Here is a 23,436-nt window from a genome sequence, read left to right as displayed (position 1 = left end):
TATTTTAGGTGCCTTCCAGTGGAAGCTTTAGTTTATATGTCTATATAACCAGATGTTTGCCATTGTAACTCAATGGCTCCCATTGACGTCGATAGATGAACGAAAGTTATTCTGAATGTTGATCGTATGCTCAATTGATCAAAATTTCACCAGTAACACTAACACAGTAGAAGAAACCTACTTTTTTTACTGCTCCATTATTATTATTATTGGTCTTATATGATTTTCGCTAGTCAACTCCGTGGCTGCCATTGACGGCAATGACGTGAACGCTGCTAAATTTCCCAGTCAGAATGAATTGCGTGTCTATTGCTATCAATGGCACTGAATGAAACATGATCATATATTACGGCATTATAAATTCTCAATCGTCTTGAGTCCAAACTCTTGACCATGTTGAAAGCAATTGGTAACTGGTACGTGGCTAGTTGGCCACGTGCTTAACGGCATATGAATCACCTAGTATTTTAAACGTTTGGATTTCGTATGCATAATCTAATTGATAGCATGCTTTCCTACCATTTTAGCATACTGCATAAGCTATTTCACATCAACGTGTTCCAAAAGTGTCTTTGACGTCACTATTGGGCGGCGTAAATGACAGGTACTTTCTCCTTCAGCCAATTAGAGTTTAACAACTGCCTCTCGCGCCTTTGCTGACAACCGTCGTGCCCAATCGGAGAACGCGACTGTATCCCTGACAGATGACAGCCAATCAAATGTCTGTATGGGCGGTGTCGAGTTGAGGAACTTTCCCCGGAATAGTTTCCCGTCTGCCCAGTTCGATCGGCAACGGGAGCGGGAAGAAGAAAGCAGAGAGCCCGAAGGCAGTAGCCCCCCCACCACCGCCGGCCCAGGTTACCATCTTGCACCGGGAGAGACAACAGAGAGCCGTCGCCGGCAGAAGGCTTTACCAACTAGTAGTGACCATGAGCAGCGAGGCCGAGGTACAACAACAGCCGCAGCAGCCTGCTGTCGACGTGGAGAGTCCATCCAGCCCGGTAGTTTCAGCTTCCGCGGGGGATAAAAAGGTCATCGGTAAGATTACAGTTGGAAATGAGCTTATTTGCTCAACTCGCCACGGTGTCTATTCGGCCGCCAAGTCACATGTGATTGTATGACAACACCATAGTACTTTTGTTGTCCGTGTATCATAAGAAATAGTCAATCTGACGGATATCTGGGCTTTCTGACATGTGTCAATGCCCTACATTGTGGCGGCGAATGTTTCAATCTTAACGGAAGTCGAAAATAAATGCGCGATTCATTGTGTATATATGTATTTATTTACTATTATTGCTAATGTACCGACATATTTACGCGGATCATAAATGTATATCGCCAGGAAGAGGATTGGGGGTGGGGGGGATTTTCATTTTACGAACATGCGGCAACGGCATACTTTCCGAATCGACTGGGCTTCTCACCTCCGTCCATTTAGTTACCGGGCGACGGCTAATAATATTTTCTTTCATCTTAAAAGAGTACATTTTACGATCCCGATCTCCCACAAATTCGCTTAACCGTAACCAGCCATGACCGTCGCCACAGACAAGCTAATGCTACCCGAGTGGTCGTCCCTTTGTTCACAGTAAATCCTCTACTTCCCGCGGTGTATGCTTTCCGCACTAAATCGGCGTTGGCATTCCCCCACCAAACCCTAACAAAGCACATCTAGCGGACGTTCAGTTCATGCCACAACGTAGCACAGCATATCATTAATGTCAAATTCGGCAGTGCCATTTGCGGCCTTCGCAAGCTACATCGCGCTGAGGGGATGATGGTTGGCTAAACTAGCTTTAGCCTCGACGGGCTATTAACACGGTTGAAGGGGCCACCCAAAATGTCGGCCGAGTGAACCGAAGCCTCATTCGAATCGTTTTCGCTTCGTTCGACGGAAAAACGCGCGGCACGTTGGTATAATGAGTTATTTCCGACGCGTTTGAGACATTTTCCGTCATGGACAACGAGGTGCTTAAGCTCGTTGGCTCCTTTCAACCACATGGTTAAGGCCAAGTAGGCTAGTTAGCCGTGCTAACATGTCACCGCGCGACATTACCACGTGCGCTGCGTCTTGCGGTTTTAAGCAATGGAGTCTTTTGTTTTAGCTTAAATATGCCAAACTATAGGCGCACGAACTGCACACTCAACCTCAAAGTATGTGTGGAAACGGCCAAATATGATTGGTAATATGACCCTGTTGTTGTCTGTATGTTGTCAGACGGGTCTATAATAAACGATTCCAATGAAAAAACGTTGCTCACATTCAGTGTCATGTCTAACCATTTTGACAGGTTTGCTGGCAGGCTCTTCCAGTCAAAATGAATTGGAAATAACGCCGTGGATGGGAGCCAATGAGTTAAAAGGATAAAAGGCTGGATAAATGAAGAAAAAGATTTGATTTTTTTAAATACATTTAAGCATTGGTTCCCATGTCCACTGTGAGTTGTCTGTTTCTAAGGGATTGAACATGACCAAGATTGTCTCGTAGTGCTGCTTGTCAAGTGCAGCTGGCGCTGGGGCACCCCTTAGGTCTAAAAAGAGGGTGGCAGTTGACAGTTAAATATAACTTGCAAGCAACCTTGCTGAAGTTATTTGATGCTATTGCTGCCTCCCCCAGGAAAGGTCTTCTGTGGGTTTGCCTAACATCTAAAAACGTGGGCTGCAAAACCCTAGTCTACTTCAGGGTAAAAATAGGATGAAACACTCACCCACTTGCTAATATTTGAACACCTGTTATTTTAATTATTTTTCTTGCAGTACTTCTGAAAGTCTTTTTTTGGAGTGCATTCAAGTGTTGAGCCTCCATGTTTTACTAAATCCACCCGTCACCATTTCCACAGCTGCCATTTGCTTATATTGTTTTGCAGTCATGCAAGAGAATGCAAAATAGCATTTAAAAGTTAAGCAGCAAGGCTGCTTTGATTTAACAATCTCTGTTATGGGATGATCAGAGCTTGCCTCTAAAAACATGATCTAAGGAATATTGACAACTGTGGAAAAATGTAGGACACATCCGTTCCTTTGAAAGATGTTCAGCGGTTTTTCCTTGTTCTCTTTGCAGCCACAAAGGTTCTGGGTACCGTGAAATGGTTCAACGTCAGGAATGGATATGGTTTCATCAATAGGTAAGTGGACCCTCGCTTGTGCCTAACTTCCCACCTGTTTCTCCTAAGAGGCCCTGGAAATGCGGTTGAAGGGCCAAGTGCAATCCTATTATAGCTTTGATTTGCCTGCGGAGCTAATTGGGCGTTTTGTCTGCTGCTGACCGTACTCTTCTGTGTGCCGCTTGATTAATCCTCACACATGCAGCTTTAGCTGCAGTCTGTCCAAAGACTGAAAAGTTCAATCTGCAATGTCTCACTAACTCGATGAAATATTCTTCTTCGTTCAGGAACGACACTAAAGAGGACGTTTTTGTACACCAGGTAAGTGAAAGACCCCTATTTTGTTATGTGCCATCTATTGCATGACCTGCACTTAAGTCACAATTGAATGAAATCAAACAATGACATTTCCCAAATATGGGATGAATAAAGTTATCTCATCTAATATATGAAATAAGGCACCAAGATTGAGCTGGTGGGCACACTGGCGTCTGGACTGTCAGGAATGAGCAGACAATACACTTGTTTACTATTTTTTTTTTTACAGTGGCCTATATAGATCAGAGTACATGTACATGTAAGTTTACATGAATTCTCATTGTATTATTTGTTATCTCAGACAGCCATCAAAAAGAACAATCCGAGAAAATACCTTCGCAGTGTAGGCGATGGCGAAACTGTGGAGTTTGACGTAGTTGAGGGAGAGAAGGTAAGCTCATTGCAAACCTTTGGCGTTTATATATGCGCATCTCTTTGTAACGAATTTCACTTGATGGACGACAGGGGGCGGAAGCAGCAAACGTCACTGGCCCAGGGGGAATCGCGGTCCAGGGCAGCAAGTATGCCGCTGACAGGAACCGCTACAGACGCTACCCCAGGAGGAAGGGTCCACCGCGCGGCGGCGACTATCCAGACAACTACCAGAGCGACGGAGAGGGCGAGCCGGGTGCCGGAGGGCGCGAAGGGCGTGAAGGCAAGGGTGGTCGGGATGGCGGAGACAGCGCCCCCGAAGGAGACTCGCAGCAACAGCCGCGAAGGCCCGGCTACCCCAGCAGACGGCGCTACCCGCCTTACTATGTAAGTGGGCAATTTGGCCCCCGGCCTCCATCCTCACCCTCATTTATCATCGGGAGATGATGGCTGAAGAGTGTGTCATACGTTACAAGTAGTGTTGTGAATGGTACTTGTTTTTTTCTGCATTAAAAGGTCTGTGTGCTGTACACACATTGAGGTGGTTAAGGAAGGGTAAGCCGCTAGCTCCACATTGCTGTTTCTAAAAAGCCAAATGCGCTTATCGTCATATTGCAATGATTTGCTGACATGGCATTTTTTTTACTTTGTGGTCCTGGGAGCACAACAAATATATCTCTTAGTGGTGTAAAAGACTCACTAGCAGTTAAATGAGGATATTACTAGACATACGAGCTAATGCATTGTTTAAAATGGAGGACGTGAAATGCAGTCAAATACAAGATTACAAAGTATGCATGAGGTGAAAATGCTAAAAATATTCCTGCTATCAGGCACTGTTTCCATGACCTGCTTCAGAATTAGTCGTGGCTTATTTTCTGTCCCCACCCCCCCCCCCCCTATTTTTGTTTGTGAGGGAAAAAAATCAGTATTGGAGGCCTTGTTGGCTGCGCTTAGCTCTTAAGATAGATGGTACACGTGGACAACATCGCACAACTCGAGTGTGAAACGCTCTGTGTATCTTGTCTCTCTAGGCCAATGAGGGAGATGACAACCAGGGGGGTCCAGACCAGGGAAACAAACCCGCCAGGCAGAACTACTACAGAGGCTCCCGGCCAAGGTATACGTGTGGGCTTTAAGGGGAAAATTGCAACCGAAATCCTAAAACGCTGGCCCCTTGTTTGTCCACCTTAGGGGTCCACCCCGTCCCAGACTAGTGCGGGATGGCGAGGAGGACAAGGAGAATCAAGGCGGCGAAGGGGGTCCCAACCAGCAGCCCCGCCAGCGCCGCTTCCGCCGCAACGCCAACTACCGTCGCCGACCACGCCCGCCCAGTGACGGCAAACCCGACCAGGACACCAAGGAGGCCAAAGCGGTAGGCGACGCCTCCGTAGAGAAAGTGGCCGCTCCCGAGGTCCAGCAGGGTGGAGCCGAGTAGGGGGCAACCTGCCCACCGGCACCTACCATCTTACCATCGTCCGGGTGAGCGTCTCCAAATGTGCGACTGGGTTTGGCCTGTTGACGAGCGCTGGACTAATTTGCCACTGTTCCCTCCCCCTGCAGTTTTTTTGACAAGAAACATCCAACAAGATCAGAGCAATAAAGATTTGACTTGATGACCGTCACAAGCTTGCAACAACACGCATTTGAACAGATTTACCACCAATTGCCTGCAGGTTCTATGCAGACTTGTTTTTTTCCTTCTTTTTACGTGACAGCTACAACACGTTTTGGGGAAACAACACGTTTTTCTAAATCTGTCCTAAGTTTTTACACCAAATGATTTTTCAAGAAAAAAAAATGCTATAAATTTGATATCTGGGCAGTTTGACATTTTTAAATAACTTTTTATCTATTCAAACATTTTAACAAAATGCAAGCTCAAATAAAAGTCCAAAAACTAGGAACTATGGAGTGGTCATTTTATTGGGAGTAGGCAGCTGAAAGCTAATTCAAGGCTTGGCAACAACCAATGTAATCTCAACTAGCATTCTGCTAGATCAAAGCAAGGGTTATGAATCATTTAAAATTCATGATTTTGGGGGTCTTTCATTGCGTCACATTGCATGTAGTAAATTGTTTCATATTTAAACAACCAATTAATGAGTGCATTTTATTTCACTCAAAGCCTGGTGCAATTGAATGCAATTTTAACAAACCATATTTCATGAATTGATAAGAAATATTCTTCGACAAAATTTTACATAATGTACATAAAATTGGGTTTTTACAAGCTTAAAAAACAGCTATCTCACATGCAACATAAAAATGGGAATGGGGAAATGCATTTGATTGATGCAATAGCAATTCCATTCATGTCATTGGAGAATTACAAGATTCTCTGTATGCTTGGCATCACTAGATTTATTCCAAAATTATTTTAAAAATCATCTATATATTTGTTTTAAATTAAGATTTCCATACGTTGGACTTTAAAAATTTCATTGCAAAATTTAATTTCACTGGTGTCTAATGTAGACCTATGCAAAAAAAATCATAATTTGAAAAGGTAATCCAATGAAGTATTTTCATTTTACATTAAGAACCTCATATTTCCTCTCAGAAGTAATTTCTTCAATATTGCCAAGACTGCACAGTTCTCCTTATGGCTTCTATGAGCTCAAGCATTCTCGCCTTCTGGGCCTATTCTGGTATTTTCAAACGTTAGTCTCCTTGCGGAGGCGTTTCATTCGTTGCATGTTCTCCTCGATGGCCGTGGGGTCGGTGATCTCTGTAGCGCAGTTGGTGGGAAACCAGCCTCTCTCTCCATCACGCATGCGCTCCCCGTAGCACCACTCTGATGGGAGAATAAGTTAAGAGAACAAGGGGGTCAGGGTTGTGTTTTGCATGTGAAGACTCACCTTCCTCCTTCGTCTGGACAATAACGAGCTCGGCTTGCTTTAGTCCTAGTTCATCCGGCTCTTTGGGCATGTAAGCTTTTGTGGCCTCATACTGGCACAGACCTAGAAAAAAAGGTTCCCATTATGCACTGCTACATCAGCTTTTTCCAGCCCTCTTCAGAGCAATCCCAGGAAAAACAATTGTCACACTTACCGTCTTTACAGGAGAAAAGCTCAATCTGCTTGTGTTCGGTGAGCGCGACTATCCAACGTGCTCGGTCCACCCTGAGAAAAAGCAGTGGGAGAAATAATCACAAAAAAACCTCCGAGACAGTTAGTAAATAAACGTTCTGAGAAGAAAGACAACATTTCAACGAGGACAGAGTACAGATTTTAAAATAGAGAAAGTATGGGTCGGTCGCCAGGGGGGAAAAAAAGTCAAGTAAGGCAGACCCTGGAAAAAAATCTCGATTTGTACTTCACTTTAAGAAACTGCCAGCTTGTTACAGCAGGGGGAGCCGAAGCTAAAGCGCGTACCTTGACTCTGCCACAAAAGTAATGCGCTCTGCTCGGCCCTCACTGTTCTTGCTCATGAGCAGCTTGAAGGACAGATACTGACTGGAGCTGTTCTTGCCCGGTGACGATGTCTGCGCCTCCGTTTCCTGGCTCACCTCCACTTCCAGATTTTCTAGGGTGGCGTAGTCCATGACCACAAAGCTCTCCTCACTGAAGGAACAAAACACAGTTTTACTTGGTTCACCTTCATTCCCACAATGCCATGTTTAGTGTTCCTTTACGACTATCTGAGAGTATGCAGACATTCAAGAAAGGACTCCGGGGAATGAGCAGACAATGTTTTCTCCCCGAGTGAAAAGTGGGATCTACTCTCTCTCAGGCTGAGCATCTGAATGCTAAGCTGAAGAATGTCAAGTATGCGTGGACTACGACAGTATTCGCCAGCCTCCTTTCTTCCCTGGTAGTTCTCAGGAAACAACGGAAAAGCCTGGGTTATCTATTCCATCTACTCTGAGATTGAGCGGCGATCAGTCGAGTCAAGGACGTCACTAACTTGGTAACACGAGAATTTGACTTCATCTTAGATTAGATAATTTTGTTCATCCCGCATTCAGGAAATTTCACTGTCACAGTAGCAAGAGGGTGAGAATACAGACACAGGAAAAGACATTTTAGACATAAATATGCTCATGTGTATGAGCGAATTGGCATGAAGCACTCCCATTATTCCCATACCTATAGTTACAAAACATACAGTTGGCGATGATGTAGAGATGTTTAACATGTCAGTGTTACTGACCTCTTCTTCTTTGTGACGATGAGGACATCGTTGAAGAGAAACAAGTAATTGGTCCTGTTGCTGAATGCTCTCCAGATGCTAACCTCTTCAGCACCGACGGCCAGCTCGCCACGTTTCTTTAGCCAGCGTGACGACGACACCAGTGGAAATGGCTGCGGGCGCAATGTTAATTAGGCTTGACAATGCTACTTAGTGCTTTTTTTTTTAAAATTTAACGTACCACAATCTATTGCAATCAATTACAATTAGTGCCAAAAATACACTTGGCCGAAATGTCCTGATGGTGTTTTTTTGTTTTTTTGATTTAATGACATAGATCATGACCAAAATCATACTAATAGAATTCTATACAATATAATAGTTATGTTAAGATGGCCATAAAATGGTCCCGATGACACAATCTCAGCAGGCCTTGAGTTGGGGAACTCTAAAAGCATAACAAGTCTAACCTTGATTTTACCAAACTCCATCTGTTTTTGGATGGTGTACATCTGCTCCGTTCTCTCCATCCGCCGCGCACCGTCATTGCAGCTGCCGACCAACTGTGGAATGGTGAAATATTAAGGCAAACGGTCAGTAAATGAGGAAGAGAACACACACCATCTGTTTCTCTCTACCTTGCTGATGGCGTGCAGCGCCCAGACTGCGGCAAAATACTCCGCCGTCTTGTCAGGGGTCTTCTGGCAAATAGTCTGTGAGTAGGCCACAACCATGAAACCATCATTAGGAGATAAATAATAATAATAATAAAATAGAATGTCTTTTTTTTTTCAAATAAAAGATATCTTGTCAGTATAAGTGTCAAACCGACATCGAGCAACAGTGGCAGTCTGGTAACCCGTTGCATGGGAAGAATGAGAAAAGAGATCATTGGGAGCCCTCCACATTCACTGCTCTCTTCAATTTGCTTCAGGGTGTCTTTAAAGGCACCATTATTGATCCTAAAAATGGCAAGTCAAGAAAGACAAATTTAGGTCAGCATTTGCAAGAGGCTGCCACACACTTACAGGAGCTTCTGCAACGTCCTCTGCTGGAAGGTCTCGTTGGAACAGTAGACGATATAAGGGTCAAAGTGGTGTGCGGCGTGGTTCTGTACAATGTCGCTGATATCCCGGATCACAGGGTTGTCATAGTGACGCCGCTCAAGATCCTCAAAAAAGCTGGGAAAACGAAAGAAGGGCTTTCCAATCATGGCAACATTCCCAAAAATTGAGTGTCATTATTCTTACTAGAAATACTACCTACACCTATTGTTAGGTTTAGGATCTAAAAATAACCCAACATAAGTGAAATCTGTGTCTTCATAGTATAGTATTAAAGGGATAGAAAACACCTTGTACATACTATCAGAAATACTGTTTAATAACGTGAAAAGAAAAAGGGAAAATGTAAATAAAGGCTAATATTTCCTGCCAGTATAGATGAAATAACTGCTTCCAGATAAGATGAGACGTGCAACAAAATGTAAGCTGAACTCAAGTTTCTTGTGTAGGTCGTACTCAATAGTCTGTATTTCGGCGTGGGCTGTAGTTTGGACACGCCTACTTTAAACTATAGACATTTTTTACTGAGCTTACAATACAACAAATTGGGAAAAAATGTGCAAACAAACTTAACAATAAAACAATAGAATCTGTGCTTCCCTTTGGCCGACTGTGGTTACTAATCAAATACCGTGTATTCTGTCTTAATTTGAAGCTAGCGTCTCTCAAATTTTCCTAAGTAAAGCGGTGAGGTGAAAAAAATAGGCTGAGCAGCGACTCACAAATAAAAAAGAAATGAAAATCCAGATTCCGCTGTATAAAGTACTGCATTTAACAAAGGAAACATACAAGTTCACATCTGTTCTGTTGAATTAGAAAACATAAAAAACATCAGAATTAAAGCAATGAGCGCATTCCTTAGGAGCACGACAAACCGTCGATACAAGAATTTCCGCCCCACCCCTGTTAAGGCACTTAGACAAAAAAAATGAAAGGACACCATTCAGTCAAAAAAGAGGGAGAACAGCAACTATGCAAATTTGACTCATTGTGTTCTTCTATCAGACGACCTCCCATACTAGCAGCCAACCTGTTTTTTTCCCCAGATAAATTTTTTTTAATAAAGTACTTAGATGTTCTTTTGTGCAGCACATTCTCATTTTAAAACCCCCAAATACCACTCAGCACAGCGAGGTAGCAGAACCTGTTTGCCAAGCGTGTCTTAACATGTCGATGGGATCGAAAAGATACTTATCCCACGCTAAAGGGCCTGGGGGGGTGTTGTAATTTGAGTCACTTCTAAAATGTATGGATGAAATTTCAAGAAAAACCTAGACAAGAGCAAGAGTTTGTGTATTGTTCCCACCGTTTGCTGACTTGGTGGATAACCGAGATGTTGGAGAAGAGGTGATGGTGTTCCGTTGCCGTCATGGTTTTCCTCAGAGCTTCGTTCTCCTTAAAATGTCGCACCAGAATGCCCAAACTGTGCAAGTACGAGTGTTCCGATGTGATTATTTCAAAGATGGCCTGTAAAATGGATCAGAAGTGAACCAAGATCAGTCTCAATTCAAAATAACAACACCTTGTTGTCATATGGGTAGGGCTTCAAAATACCCATTGTGTTATTAATACTTCCGAACATAAGGCCAAAACAGAACGCTTGGAGATGTTTGAAGCAACTACTATAAAAGTGGGAAGCACCAATGTAGCAGACTTTGTGGCAGGGTGGGGCTTGACTCGGGGACTGAAGTGCAAACAGGGTGGACCTTTGTTATTGACACAAAATGAACGCAGTAATAAAAAGGGACGGCCTACTCCAAGCTTGGATTACTTTAGACACACTGTCAGTATTTTGAGGAAAACACCTCTTCCAGTCAAGGAGAAAAATCAAAACATAATGGCTCTAAAATCCAAACACGAGCTACTTACCTCTTGTCGCTTTCTCTCTTGAGGTGAGATCATGTTCACAATCCCGTTGTCCTTCACCTTCATGAAAATCAGAAGACAAAGTTGCATTTTGAAGCATGTATTGATGCTCGTATTGATGGGGACGTGCGTCGACGTTTTTACTTGTGGCAGTTGGCTCCAGGTGAGTTGTGCCGGCCTGTAGCTCTTCACCACAATGCTCTGGTCCTCCACCGGCGCCTCCACCACCACAAAGTCATCCAGAAGCTCATCCTGATTGGTCGAGTGCAAACCTCGTTCTCGGATCTCCTGGTAGAGGCGCGGCGTTGCTGGGGAGCAAACCCACATGTGAATCATATCGGGGTTCTTACCAAGTCAAAAATGTATTTTAGTCAATGGCCAAACATCGAGAAGATAGACAATTGCTGGAGGTCAGCTCTACGGGTAAAACACTATGCTTGTGGTGTAACTTTAAAATGCTGAATAAACCCTTTTTCTTCTGGCCAACGCACAGTTGACGACTGGCCGAGGAGCTGAGGCTGCAAGATGTTCCAATTCAATAATCGGAGCTTAACAATGCGACACATTCAGCCTGCGGCGAGCGCTCCGAGTTCAAGACATTGTTTTCTTGTCCAAGAGAGAAAAAAAACTGAGATTCTGGCGCTCCAGCAAGGCGTTGTTCAATACAATCTTCACCATTTTCTCAAATATTTTCTAGCATCTGATCATTAGCTACTTTTAAGGGATACTGAGAATGACAAATTCATACCATCTTTGAATGATCCTCGCTGGTTGCGGGTTCTCTTTCTCCCTAGGGTTCGCTGGGAAGATGACAACAACACATTTTTATCACAGGAAAATATACATGTTCAATTACATTTCTCCTACCAACTCACTTCATATCCCATTCATGAATTACTTTTTTTTTTAGCGTAGAGGATGCTATGGAAGAGGAGTCATCTCCTTGACTAACAGACAGCATGACTGAGGCTAAAGCTAAAGTTCCACTTGACACTTCTGTAAAGATCAAGCGTTTCTCCTACAGGGGAACCAAAATAACTCGTGTAGACAGCGCCACTTATTTTCATTTAGCTGAACGAAATGGAACAAAACAAGCTTTACCTTTCGTCCAGGACTGCGAGCTCCGGCGGGACTGGACGCCCGTCCTTCTTTGACAGGTTTGAGCGTGTTGACGACCTCTTTTCCTCTCGCCATGGCCTCCACGTCCAGGCTTGTCACTGCCGCCCTATACGACTTATTCCTCCGGTTCCTCCTCAAAGCGAAGCCATCTCCATCGCTGTCATAGTCCTCCCAGCTCACGTTGGGCCCCTGGGCCGAATGTCGGATTCGAGATCCTTGACTGGATTTCTCCAGCCCCATGGGGAATGTCACAACTGTGGTATGATGCCGGTTTTTGGGGCGGCTGACCACCGCTAGGTTTTTGGGGATGAGTTGTTGAGTGCCGAGCTTCAGCGCCGCTGGGCTTTGGGTGCTCAAAATCACGGGCTGGGGCACCGCCAGTCTGTGAGTTCCATCCTCTTGGGTTAGGCGGGTCTCTTGTTGGACAGTGGCGGAGCTTTGCGACTGGGAATATTCGTCGCCGGGCTCAGATATATGGAGCACCGTGGAAATATGGCTTTCCAAAATCAGAGGAACCTGGTCACCCGCATGGCCATCTGGCTGGCTTTGAGACATTGCGTCCGTCCACTGACGCCCAGTCCACGTCCACGGACCTCCTCAACGGCTAAAACATTGGCGAGCTCTGTGGAAGAGTAGAGTAAAAAATGATAGCAAGTTTGACATCCCATTAAAATCCGTCCAATAAGGGGAGTCAACACTAGGGCAATGACTTGTTTGGTTATCAGGGGAAAAAAACAAAACTAACTTACTACTTCTAAAAACTGGCATTACTTTTTCGAGTCATGGACTGCAATATCAATATTTAGTATACAAGTGAGACCTATATGACTCACAATGTGGTGTCAACAAAGTTTTTTAAATTATAAATTCAAAAAAAAAAGAAATACTCAGAACTTTATTTATAATGTTATCTTTAACAACATTGACAATGACAGAAGTCCAATCCATTGAGCTAAATAAATTATAACCTTACTTTTCCAACGGTTAATCTGTTCACGTCGCACGCAAAACAATGCATGAGTTGACAGATGAAAATGTTTTCCTCGGCACGGTCGCAATTTTTGGACGGATTAGAGCAGAAGGAAAAAAAATGTCTGCCTCCCGGGTTGTTTGCGGCGACTTTACAAGAAACAGCAAAAATGACGGTTGTCGTAACACCACACGACAGCCTTACCTGAAAGAGGTGAATTTTCAAAACTCCCGATAAAAACGGAAAACAAACAAAAAGAAACCGGAAAAAGAGAGATCTCTGTCCGTTGGCCGTCACACATTTGGCTTTTAAAAGCTGCTTCCTGCTTTTTTTGAGGATCTTTGCTGACGCCGCGTTTACAGGTGAGCGTTAACCAATCACACGAGGTGCGTAAAACAACTTCAGATTTTGAAACTATTTGTTCCGTTGCAGTTTGGGCATAGTATTTGTTTCCCCCGAATTCAAAGCAATCTGCACATGTCAAGTAGAGATCGAATCATTTTGCAAGTTTAGCGTAGTATTCCTTTTAGCCGGAATACTTATTTTTTTTATTGGTTTGCTCATCTGCCTCAACTTCCAATGTGTTGTTAGCACACTCTAGTCGCTGATGTTTAGTACTACAACATAATATGTTTATTTTTTTAAATGATGATACCTCCTTGCCAGTTTTCTTTGCTTGAATTGCTCTTAATTTTGATATTGAAATGATTATAATTTCAGTGTTTGACTTTGTAGTTTTAGTAATTTAGTGATTTGATGTCCAGTTTAAAACTAGGATACATTTATTATTATTATTGTTTTCCTTCATTTATCTATTTTAATTATTTTTTCATATTTTCGGGTCATTTAAAAACACAATGAACAACATTCAAAAGGAATAAAAACACCCTTGGCAATGATTGTTTTTTTTTTTTACATTTCATAGTATCTAATTCAATGCCTGCCACAGTGAAGTCAATCGGCCTATTTTATAAATATATACTTTTTTTTCAGTCAATGAAAGCACAATTAAAACCATCATTGTAATTAAGATTTATTTCCACTTATTCTGAGCAATCTGATAACATAATCATGCTTGCATTTATTTTCCCACTTCTATCCAATCAAGGCTGAGATCCAGTGTGTGACTAGGAATTGAACAGACTAGAGATTATAAGCATAAAAAAAAAATCAAATGGCAATTTCATCATTTAAAAATTTCAACATCATATGGCATCTGATGAAAGTCAGTAACTCTTTCCAAATGATGTGTGCACTGCAGGCTTCATAAAATGGTTACATATTGTAAACATTTTCAAAATGTAATGCCGCGTGTACTGCATATATATGTATATACAGTATTATACATTAATGTGTTAAAGAGAACTTCATATTGAGGATAAATCTAATTTGTCATCCTCATTGGAATGAGAAATATTTGAGTTTCTTAAATATCATGACGTTATCGTGCTGCAGAAAAAAAATACTCTTCATTCACTTGATGACATTGAAGATGATTACAATGATCATTTGAGTATTGATGAATCTTATCAACTCAGGTAATACCCAGTGTGTGTTGACAAAGTGCTTTCTGTAAAAACAAACCGTTTTATCCAAACAGCTTGCAGTGTTATCGACAGTAATACACAACATAAGTTTTTGATACAAATTACATTAACATTCATGATCACCATAGCATTACCACAAAAAAATATAATTTACAGTAATGTAGCTTTTAATTTTTCCAGTGAGGATTTAGAACATGAATTTTGCTTGAATGTCCACATCTACTGAACATCGCAACAGCACATTTAGGGAAAGAGATTGCTTTGAAAAGGTAAATAAAGATTTTAAAAACTGCAGTAGTAAACATTGCGCTATCTATGAGCATGATACAAAATTGTCTTCATTAATAAGTATATCAATGGTGCTACATAATGGTGAGACTACCCATCTCCGTGGCAACGATGCTAACAAACAGCTCTCTTTTTTTCAGACTCACCATCTGTATGGGAAAGACTATAAATGAAACACATTGGACTCGCGTTGAAGCTGAATTAAGGACACATGTAGTTTAAAGAAGAGGTCTTACGTGAGGGAAAAGCGTGCAGGCCCAAGCTATACTAGTGGCTAAAGTTAGTCTCAGTGAGATTTTCAAAAAGGGGCCCAGGAAATTCCTGGCTGCCTTGGTCCGCATCGCTTCTGTGTCTGGACATTAATCGACAAAGACAGGACTTTACGGGAAGAGCGACGGCCAAAAATCGGGGCGCAAAGCAATCAGTGAATGCCTCGGTAGTGGCGGCGTTGATGATAGGAAGGGTTCCGTAAACCGAAGACCAAGGCCGGGTCACTGTTTGGCTGTGTCCCCTTTCTTCAGGATGATCTGTCGTTGCCAAGGTGCCAGCTTGGATTCGTCGTAACCCAGGATTCTTAGTCGCTCCTGCTCCGTCTTCTCTTCTACTTCCTTGGCTTGTTTGGCCTCCGCTTCTGCTTTTCTAAATACATTTAAGAGGACAAAAGTTACACTCATGTTGTTACGTACGTCTCAGCTGCGGAGCGGAACCCAGGAGCAGGAAGCGGGCAACGAAAGGGAAGTGCTGGTGCACAACTTAAGGATTTCATGGAAAAGGTAGCTAGAAAATAACCTTACAAAAATAAAACTGGGAAAAAATGAACAGAAATACAAACTTAACTGGAGAGGATGAAAACAAGGGGGATGCACACTGATGAAGGGCGACTTAACGGAAGACAAAATACACACACATAGACGCACAAAAACACGGGGTTAAATACACAGACAGGGGTTGATGACAATCACAAACACCTGGGTCACTCAAGAAAAGGAGAGCCAAGAAAGACACAGCAGGTGAAACTCATACAATCAAGCGAGCAGGAACACATCCAAACACCAAAAACCCAAACAAAACATGACAAAAGAGGCTCAGAAGTCCCGAAAACATGAGATTTTACCGCACAAGTTCAAAACGTAGGGTGAAGCGACTTAGCACGGCCACCGAGACAAAGTCCTGGCAAGGATGCATCTTGGGTTCCGTTCACATAGAATCTACTGAATGGTAAATACCCTCGACTCTACGAGAAAACCTTGCGATTGAAAATCAAATCATTTATTGTTTGAAGTTAAAACCGGGATTTTTTTTTACTGGTCCACTTTTGATGACGCTGACCAGGGTGGCTCAAGCCACCTTGCCTTGGTTCCCATGCCGTTGACTAGGCCAGCTAGCACATGGGTTGCAGTTAGACATTTTTAAAAATCCTATATTTTCCGTCAATTAACAGTTTCCACAATGTCACACGTGTCAAACTTTAACATGAACACCATTTTGAATCAGCAAGTGAGTATAAAACGATAGCAGTTTTTTTCTTACCTCTTTTGTTCCCTGTCACATCAGGAGGGGAAAAAGCACAAAAGGGAAAAGTGTAAATATCAAAAAGAATATTCTTACAAATATGTAATACTTTCTAATCTTCCAATACTTTTTCTTCCAATATGAAATTTCCCGAATACGGGATGAAGAAAGAATGAATAAGTTATCCAATCCACTCCAATCCAATCCAATATGTTAACAAAAACAATTTCCATATTCATTCAATGCCTTGGCTGCCATGGATGGCAATAGACGGTTAATCCGTTAGAACCGCCCATTAAAACACATTACACAAGTCAGCCAACCATTTATCAAACAGGAATTATGTATTGTTTTCTGTTTCACGTGCCATTAAGCCTTACTTATGTACCTACCACCTACCATTAAGCCAGTAATTAGGAAGCAGTGATAGCAAGGGTATGATGAGGCTCCATCTGCCATTACTCATGTAGTACAGTGGTATGTACAACTTAGTTACTCACCTCTCTTCATCCATTTTTTTCTTCATCATGTCTCTCCGCCAGGCCGGCATCGATGCCAGGCGAGCCGCCTCCTCATCCACCTGCCAAGTTGAGCAGAGTAGCAAATACTGTGTGAGTACATCCTTGTAAATTCCACTTATACTACATGTGTTTGTGATTGTGATTCACTACCCCATCCAATCAATGATGTCTTTTTTTCTGGGAGGAGAAGCTCAACTAAGTTCTGTTTGCATTTTAAAGTCTCTTTCAATGTGTGAAACATAATTTTGTTTAACTTTCATATGGAATACATTTGAATACAATTAGTATTTCCATTTATCGACTGTATTTTTCATGTATAGTGTGCACTCATCTATTTTAGGCACCTCCAAAATAAATATATTTAAAGGTATATTTTCTTTTGCAATCGCTTATGATAAATTCTCTGTGATTTCTTGTTCTCAGACACTTTTTTTGCGTAAAGAGACGTGAAAGCTAACCAGATGTGCTTCGCAAAATGTTATAGCTCACTTTTTAAACTTACATTTTTAATATAATCCATTACAGGTCTACAGTGTTCATGTTGTAATTATTATTTAAATGCATTTGTTTTGTTTTAAATTCATACAATTTTATATCATTCATAACAAACTATTCTTGTTTTTATTTATTAATATTTCAATGACTAATTTTCCCCAAAATGGATCCTTTCAATAATTTTATTCAAAATGTTTCTACATTTTTCAATCCTTTTTACAAATCATTTGCAGGCAACACTAATATTACAATAGGGTGAATGTATTGAAAACATTTTTTCAAAATCCTGCATGGAAGGGTGAATGATGCAATTTTTCACATAACTTGATTTATAAATCATTCCATATTTGTGTGCCATTTTCAACCAGTAGTTAAGTTCAAAACCCGTCACACACTTTTCAATGTTTAGCCTTATACACTTACCCTGTTGTTCAGTGCACTGAAAAGACAGCTTTTATTCTCCGCCTATTTAGAGACTTTTGTTTATGTTAAGCCTCTGCATAAAGAAGAAAGAACTAATGGTGGCCATGTTTAACCAAGCACATTCTCTCTCTAAAATGAAACAGCTTAGTGCTCAAAGCATTGCGTGCCTTGTGTGACGCACGCAGCAAAGAGTGCGCATTATTAACAAGTATTCTTCCAAGTATAAGTAGTATTCTTCTCCTGTTTCTCCAAATCGAAACATGACGTTTTCTCTGATGGCGCTGACGGGGTAACTGGAGCCTATTGTCTCGCTTTAGACTGTAATGTGAGGATCTGCAGCAAAGAGGGCAGGCCTTTTTTTTTTTGGAACTGACCAGATACATTACCCCAATGCATTTCTCTTGTTTAAGTGTTTCACTTGTCTTACCAAAGGAATCCAGGTAAGATTATCTCCCTCATGAATGTTTCATGATTCCCTTGGGAATTCAAGAGCCGCAAAACAACAACAAACCAAATCAAAAATGACCTAATGCGTAAGCAGTTAATGCGATGACCGTTGGCATGCGAATATTTTGTCACCCGTGGATTAACACGACTGACTTACTGTTCTTCTGCGAGTCAGTTGAAGTCGCCAGCCATCCAAATAAGTACATTGTCATATCAATTTGCGATTTTGTTTTAGCTCCCATTAAATCAGGGCATTCCGAAAATATTCACAGGTAAGTGAATATTTGTTATTATTAAAAAAAAACCTAAATACCTACGGAAAGAACTAAAAAAATGGCTTTAAAAAACTTAAGCACTGACGTTTGCTTTCTTTTTGGGTCTTTTATAAACTCTCGAGTATTCAATAAGCATAATCATGATCCCGATTTATTCATGATTTATTCTGTGCAACCACTGATTTAAAAACCATGATCTTATTTCTATTTGGCAGAAGATACAGTAGTACTTTTTCCCCATACCAATAAAAAAGGCACATATTGTCCAAATAACCACTGTTGATTGTGTGGTTATTTGTGCAGTCGCAGTTGATCAAGGGTTGCTCTAACCTCCTTGCAGCTTCTAAGCCAAAGAGAGCATGACAGCAGGAGTTGCTAAGAGGGTTATTTAGAGGTAATCTCCATGCTGGAAGACATAACGACAAAAGTGTTGGATCTCAGATTTCTACATTGCTGTCAGGAATTTTACAATAACTTCTTGGCTTGTTTTTTGGACATGAGTTTGGCCACCGATGCTAAAATCACCTAATATCTGAGTTGAACAGATCATAGAATTTTATTTTTATGGATGTTAAAAACATTTTCTGTGTTTTCAAAAAAAAAAAAGAAATCCAAATGTATTAGGACATTATTTGAGAAAAGTGGCGAATGTCTTGGATTTCCCAAAATTGCTAAAAAGATTCCATATTCACATAAAATGTAAACAACTTTTATTTATAACAGCTAAATACTAATACACCTTTAAAGGAAGGAATCCCCAACCACACAAATTGTACAAAATAAGAAATCTCATGGTGCACTGACAAACTCTTACATAGATCTGTAATATGAATGAAGAAATTTAGAATATGCGGATTAAGCTGAATGCTACACTTGAAAGGCACAAAGTCTGAGCTCCTTGTCTGTTACCATCAATCATACTACAATCTCAGGAACATACAGGAAACGTGTTCTCTTTGGCAAGATCTTTGCACTTACATTTGTTTGAGTATTATAATATAAAAAAAAAACAGATCTTTTTTCCTCAACACCAATCAGGTCCTTTCGATCTCATGATCCGATTGGGACAACCCTGCTTGTAACATAATTGTGACATTTGACACCATAGCCTTTCCAACAAAGATTCACTTTGTTGGGTTGACGTGTAAAGTCAAACACAATCGAATACTTTCGTATCTGGGAAGCGCATGTTCATTTTACTGATCAGGCTCGTCAGATGACAAAAAGCTCAGCTTCCTTTTCCTTCCAGAAGGCAAAACTTCGATCAATGTAACTAATGATCTCCTCATTACTAAACTCCTTCAGCTCATAGATCACTTTAATTGTGTCGTCTTTACTGTTTGGTAACATTCTATCAACCGGTTCTGCTTTGGTTTTAATTTCTTTAACCGGAACTGCCTGTCTTTCTTTTTCTGGGTTTTTTACTGCATCCGTGTTTTGTACGTTCGTCACTCTTTGCACCGCCTCTTTCTGAGCATTTGGCTTATGATATGACATGTGCTCAGTCCCCTTTAAATCCATCTGTGAATGTGTTAGTGGGTCTAGCAGGGTCTTTTTTTCTCCACCTTTACTGTAGTTCAATACGCCATCCACAGCTGCAGCTGGTGCTACAGGATAAATACATGAACGTGATGCTGGTGTGAGAGTGGGATGTAGATTTGGAGGCGGAGGTGGCGGCGGATGACAGGGCGGTGGCGGAGGTGACTCTTCCGTGGGAACGAAGGCTTCTGGAGACATAGAATGCAGCGAGGCTGTCATTACTCCTCCCTTGTCATCGGAGTCCCCAAAGTACTTGACCTTGATGTCCTCGAAACCATCCACCCAGTCTCTCTTTCCTTTCTCGATTTCCTCCAATACCTCCTTGTGAAAGTGCTTTATGACCTCCCACTGATGCCTACCTAGACGATCAAACATTTCGTAGCACAGGAGGTGGCGGAATTTGCGCTCGCTGCGAGACATGTTCATTTCCAGCAATTGGAAGTATCCGAGCATGAAAAGGTCGAGCGTCAGGCTTCCATAGCTTACAGGTGCGCCGTCAAGGTGTGGCAAAAAGTGCTCTGGCCAGTAGATCATCTGGGCTCGACTCAGTCTGCGAATTTGGCGACTGGGCACCTGGCTCATGATGGTCCTCCAATGGCCGAGCAATTTTCCCACTACCTGCTTGGACTTCATGAAAAGTAGGAGCTTATCATCGTCACTTTGAAAATCACCGACAACGCGGCCCTCCATGTCAATGTGACTGAAATTCTCCCAGCTCGCATCCAAATTATTGACTCTTTTGCCAGTTCTATAGGATTCCGAGATGGTGTACTTGCGCCAGTGTTCGAGGAACAGGAAGACGATCCTCTCTTTCCGCGTTTCAATGCATTCCTGGACATAAGTGAGATCTGTCTGTACCTCCAAACTTCTTGTTAGTTGGTGATTGTTTAAAACAGGGTCTGTAGAAAGAACTTGGTTCAATTCTTCAAGCTTGGTTTGAGTCATTATCTTAGTGCTTGCATACATTGGAGGAGCATAAGCTGCCACAATAACTGGCTCTTCAGCAAAGTTTGAGATGGGCTTCTCCACTAAAGTACCATTTGTATTGGACTGAGACGGGCCAACGGAGTAACCCGCATCATCCCCATGAACCACGTCTAGTTTACTACTTGACTTGCTGACAATTGGGAGTGAATTCTGCCGTTTGCACACCCTTGTTTCGTTGCTATTTGCAAACTGTGGCTGGATTTCATAATTGGCCTTGAGGTTCTTCACTGAAACACCAAACTGCTTCATCTCCTTCTCCACATCTTCCTTTGTAGAGAAGGACTGAGAGCGTCCAATAAATCCTGTAGCTGTATCTGGCTGACTTTCTGCCACATTCTTTGCGACATGTTGAGAGCAGCTGGGGCTTATCAGTTCCAAGATGTCAATCTCTTTGCCCCCAAGTGTGGCAAGAAGAATGGCCATGCTTTTGAGACAGCTAGAAATCTTGCTACACCAGGCCGGGAGGTCTTCAGCTTGCCCGTGCACTTGCTTTGGATTTACGGAAAAATGACCCTGGGTGAGCGCTGTGGAAACCGGTAGAAGTTGATGAAGCTCCTGCTCGAGTTCTTCCAACTCCTTCTCAACTTCTGAGACCTTGTGCATCACTTGCAGGTTCTCAATTTGCTTCTCAATGCGGGTGAGATCGCCCTCGGTCATCAATTCGCCAAACGGTCCCAAAATAGCATTGTGGATGTGAGAGTAGTGCCATTCCTGAGGATGGTAGTGGCCACTTGTTGCAAACTAAATCAGAGGTCAAAAGAGACCAGGAGACAAGAAAATGGAGAGGAGGGGATGGATTCCTTGAGCACTGAGTTCCTTGTAGAAACACACGCTTCATTGCATATCCTTTAGGGCACACTGGATTTACATGGATTTAGTGGTGCAATGGCACGGCCTTTTTTCATGCTTCCTTTCAAGAGGAAAAAAACAGGGCGTGTTGCCCCTTCATTTAGAATTCAGTCTTTGTGTTTATCAACCAATATGTGTACAAGTGCGTCTTTTTAATTTTTTTTATTTACATTCCTTTGTGTTTTTAATAATTTAAACATCGAGTCAGGCCTTAAAAAGAACTCTGGTATGGTTGCCAGTTTTTCTATTTTTAATCACTGCTCATTTGAAGATATACTTTACGCACACATTTGGTCACTGTTAAAACTCAACGTCAGGGCAACATTGACACCCAACCATGATATTCAAACGGTGCTTGACATGTTCTGTGGTATGGTTAAGCATTGCTCATTAAATCATCTTTATGCATACAATATTTTGAGTAAATTGTAAGTTGTGTGTACGTTTTTCACGTTTTGTTTAATACTAGTGTTTGAACTGTAGTGTGAATGGGCTTGACATCACACCACTGAATCTGCATGTATCAACTTGAAATCACAAAGCATCTCATCAACCAACACCGACTCACTCTGTGAAATGCATTCATCAAGTGTTTTGATGCTGTGATGGGCCTTGGAGCCAAGTCTTCACATCACTCCAAAGACTCAAATAGAGAACACTTGAAAACATGCAATAGATACATGCATTATCCTTCAGAAAAACCAAACACCGGGAGCATTCGAAACTAACTGCGTGTTAGGCCATTTTATGCATGCTACAATTTTGGGGGGAAATGTAAATCCAGTTCAGTAGTTGTTTGGGTTTCATTTGATTGTTGATTAAAAAAACGAAGGGATAATATTACGATATGTCAAGCTACAAACCGTAGCTTGAAATAGAACCTGCTGAATGTAGGTGAATTTTAGCTGTGAAATGTAACACGCCCACTTCAACTAGCCTCTTTTGCGGGTTGTATTTCCCATCAAAATATATGCCAAGATTAATCAAGAGTAAGCCGATACGATGTCACTGTTGTCTGTCTTCTGTACTTGACACACAAGAGCAGTATTGGGAATCTGGGTCAACTGTGATGTAACTGGAAAAGCTGCAACTAACTGTATCACGGCTAGCTAGCGATAGCAAGGGACGCATAAAGTTTAAGGTTTTGGACAAAAAAAGTAAAGTGCACTTTAGACTCGAGTGCCAAAACCTGTCTTTTCTTGCATCGGGACAGTTTCATGTGACGTTAAAACCACCGATAAGCATGAACGGGCAAACGGTTATACACGTCTAAGTTGGTGGCCATTTTGGTTGGCATAAAGTTGCCAAAAAAGGCTTGTAGGCCGGCCTACATTGAGAATGAGTCATACATAGCTTGTTCATTCTCCGAATGATTTTTGAAGGGTTCACATTTTTCCCCCAATGTCATAGCATGTGCTAATATACAACATTCCAAAAATATTTATAGCCTCCCTATAAGTGCTTAACCTCATTTGCTCTGTTGTGATGATAGATGATTGAATTTGAATGTGTAGTTATTTTTACATTTGTACCATAATGTTTCAAAAATATACTAAACATTTAAAAAATTTTTTTATGGCTGTCATTAAAATTTTCTCTCCAA

At 41.8% G+C, this 23,436-nt stretch overlaps 4 protein-coding genes across 8 annotated transcripts in view; 1 reads left to right on the top strand and 3 right to left on the bottom strand.

Moving 5' to 3' along the window:
* Positions 1 to 786: 786 nt before the first annotated feature.
* Positions 787 to 5,704, top strand: ybx1 (Y box binding protein 1). The gene is made up of 8 exons (XM_077604444.1): positions 787 to 1,038; positions 3,065 to 3,128; positions 3,395 to 3,428; positions 3,727 to 3,816; positions 3,891 to 4,184; positions 4,832 to 4,917; positions 4,992 to 5,279; positions 5,361 to 5,704. Exons 1-7 carry the CDS (start codon positions 930 to 932, stop codon positions 5,233 to 5,235), a joined length of 921 nt encoding a protein of 306 aa, XP_077460570.1. The 5' UTR covers positions 787 to 929; the 3' UTR covers positions 5,236 to 5,279; positions 5,361 to 5,704.
* Position 5,705: 1 nt separating this feature from the next.
* On the bottom strand, positions 5,706 to 13,358 carry arhgef16 (Rho guanine nucleotide exchange factor (GEF) 16). Of its 2 annotated transcripts, none has more exons than XM_077604434.1 (15): positions 12,954 to 13,358; positions 11,963 to 12,602; positions 11,610 to 11,661; positions 11,006 to 11,169; positions 10,865 to 10,921; positions 10,302 to 10,462; positions 8,960 to 9,112; positions 8,764 to 8,893; positions 8,570 to 8,644; positions 8,402 to 8,494; positions 7,953 to 8,104; positions 7,175 to 7,363; positions 6,852 to 6,922; positions 6,659 to 6,760; positions 5,706 to 6,594 (listed from the first exon to the last, which is right to left on the bottom strand). In XM_077604434.1, the coding sequence occupies exons 2-15, from the start codon at positions 12,533 to 12,535 to the stop codon at positions 6,455 to 6,457; spliced, it is 2,112 nt and encodes a 703-aa protein (XP_077460560.1). In that variant the 5' UTR covers positions 12,536 to 12,602; positions 12,954 to 13,358; the 3' UTR covers positions 5,706 to 6,454. The 2 variants fall into 2 exon arrangements, with proteins under 2 accessions (XP_077460560.1, XP_077460550.1); XM_077604424.1 differs by having other exon boundaries at positions 13,155 to 13,356.
* Positions 13,359 to 13,965: 607 nt separating this feature from the next.
* espn (espin) overlaps positions 13,966 to 23,436 on the bottom strand; it is a 29,962-nt gene continuing 20,491 nt past the window's right edge. For 2 of the 4 annotated variants that reach the window (XM_077604389.1, XM_077604403.1), the window contains 3 exons: positions 16,798 to 16,877; positions 16,316 to 16,327; positions 13,966 to 15,424 (listed from right to left, as the gene is read on the bottom strand). In XM_077604389.1, the coding sequence (XP_077460515.1) occupies positions 15,277 to 15,424; positions 16,316 to 16,327; positions 16,798 to 16,877 (240 nt within the window). In that variant the 3' untranslated portion in view covers positions 13,966 to 15,276. Of the gene's footprint in view, positions 15,425 to 16,315; positions 16,338 to 16,797; positions 16,878 to 23,436 lie in introns of all 4 variants that reach the window. The other 2 variants (XM_077604380.1, XM_077604395.1) reach the window with 1 other exon arrangement.
* Positions 19,459 to 21,938, bottom strand: LOC144076990 (espin-like protein). The gene has a single exon (XM_077604414.1). It carries the CDS (start codon positions 21,639 to 21,641, stop codon positions 19,671 to 19,673), a length of 1,971 nt encoding a protein of 656 aa, XP_077460540.1. The 5' UTR covers positions 21,642 to 21,938; the 3' UTR covers positions 19,459 to 19,670.

The sequence above is a fragment of the Stigmatopora argus genome, chromosome 1, assembly GCF_051989625.1.
Source record: "Stigmatopora argus isolate UIUO_Sarg chromosome 1, RoL_Sarg_1.0, whole genome shotgun sequence".
Classification (NCBI taxonomy): domain Eukaryota; kingdom Metazoa; phylum Chordata; class Actinopteri; order Syngnathiformes; family Syngnathidae; genus Stigmatopora; species Stigmatopora argus.
The sequence above is the reverse complement of the archived record's forward strand: the minus strand, read 5'-3'. Positions and strand labels throughout refer to the sequence as shown.

Bases quoted from the DNA above. Each gene is read 5' to 3' on its own strand.
- ybx1 (XM_077604444.1), top strand. From the start codon at position 930: ATGAGCAGCGAGGCCGAGGTACAACAACAGCCGCAGCAGCCTGCTGTC. The intron at 1,039-3,064 runs GTAAGATTACAG...TTCTCTTTGCAG, and splicing joins GGGGGATAAAAAGGTCATCG to CCACAAAGGTTCTGGGTACC. The intron at 4,185-4,831 runs GTAAGTGGGCAA...TTGTCTCTCTAG, and splicing joins GGCGCTACCCGCCTTACTAT to GCCAATGAGGGAGATGACAA.
- arhgef16 (XM_077604434.1), bottom strand. From the start codon at position 12,535: ATGTCTCAAAGCCAGCCAGATGGCCATGCGGGTGACCAGGTTCCTCTG. The intron at 11,170-11,609 runs GTATGAATTTGT...TTTGCTCCCCAG, and splicing joins GCGAGGATCATTCAAAGATG to CAACGCCGCGCCTCTACCAG. The intron at 8,894-8,959 runs GTAAGTGTGTGG...TGCCATTTTTAG, and splicing joins AGGACGTTGCAGAAGCTCCT to GATCAATAATGGTGCCTTTA.
- LOC144076990 (XM_077604414.1), bottom strand. From the start codon at position 21,641: ATGACCGAGGGCGATCTCACCCGCATTGAGAAGCAAATTGAGAACCTG.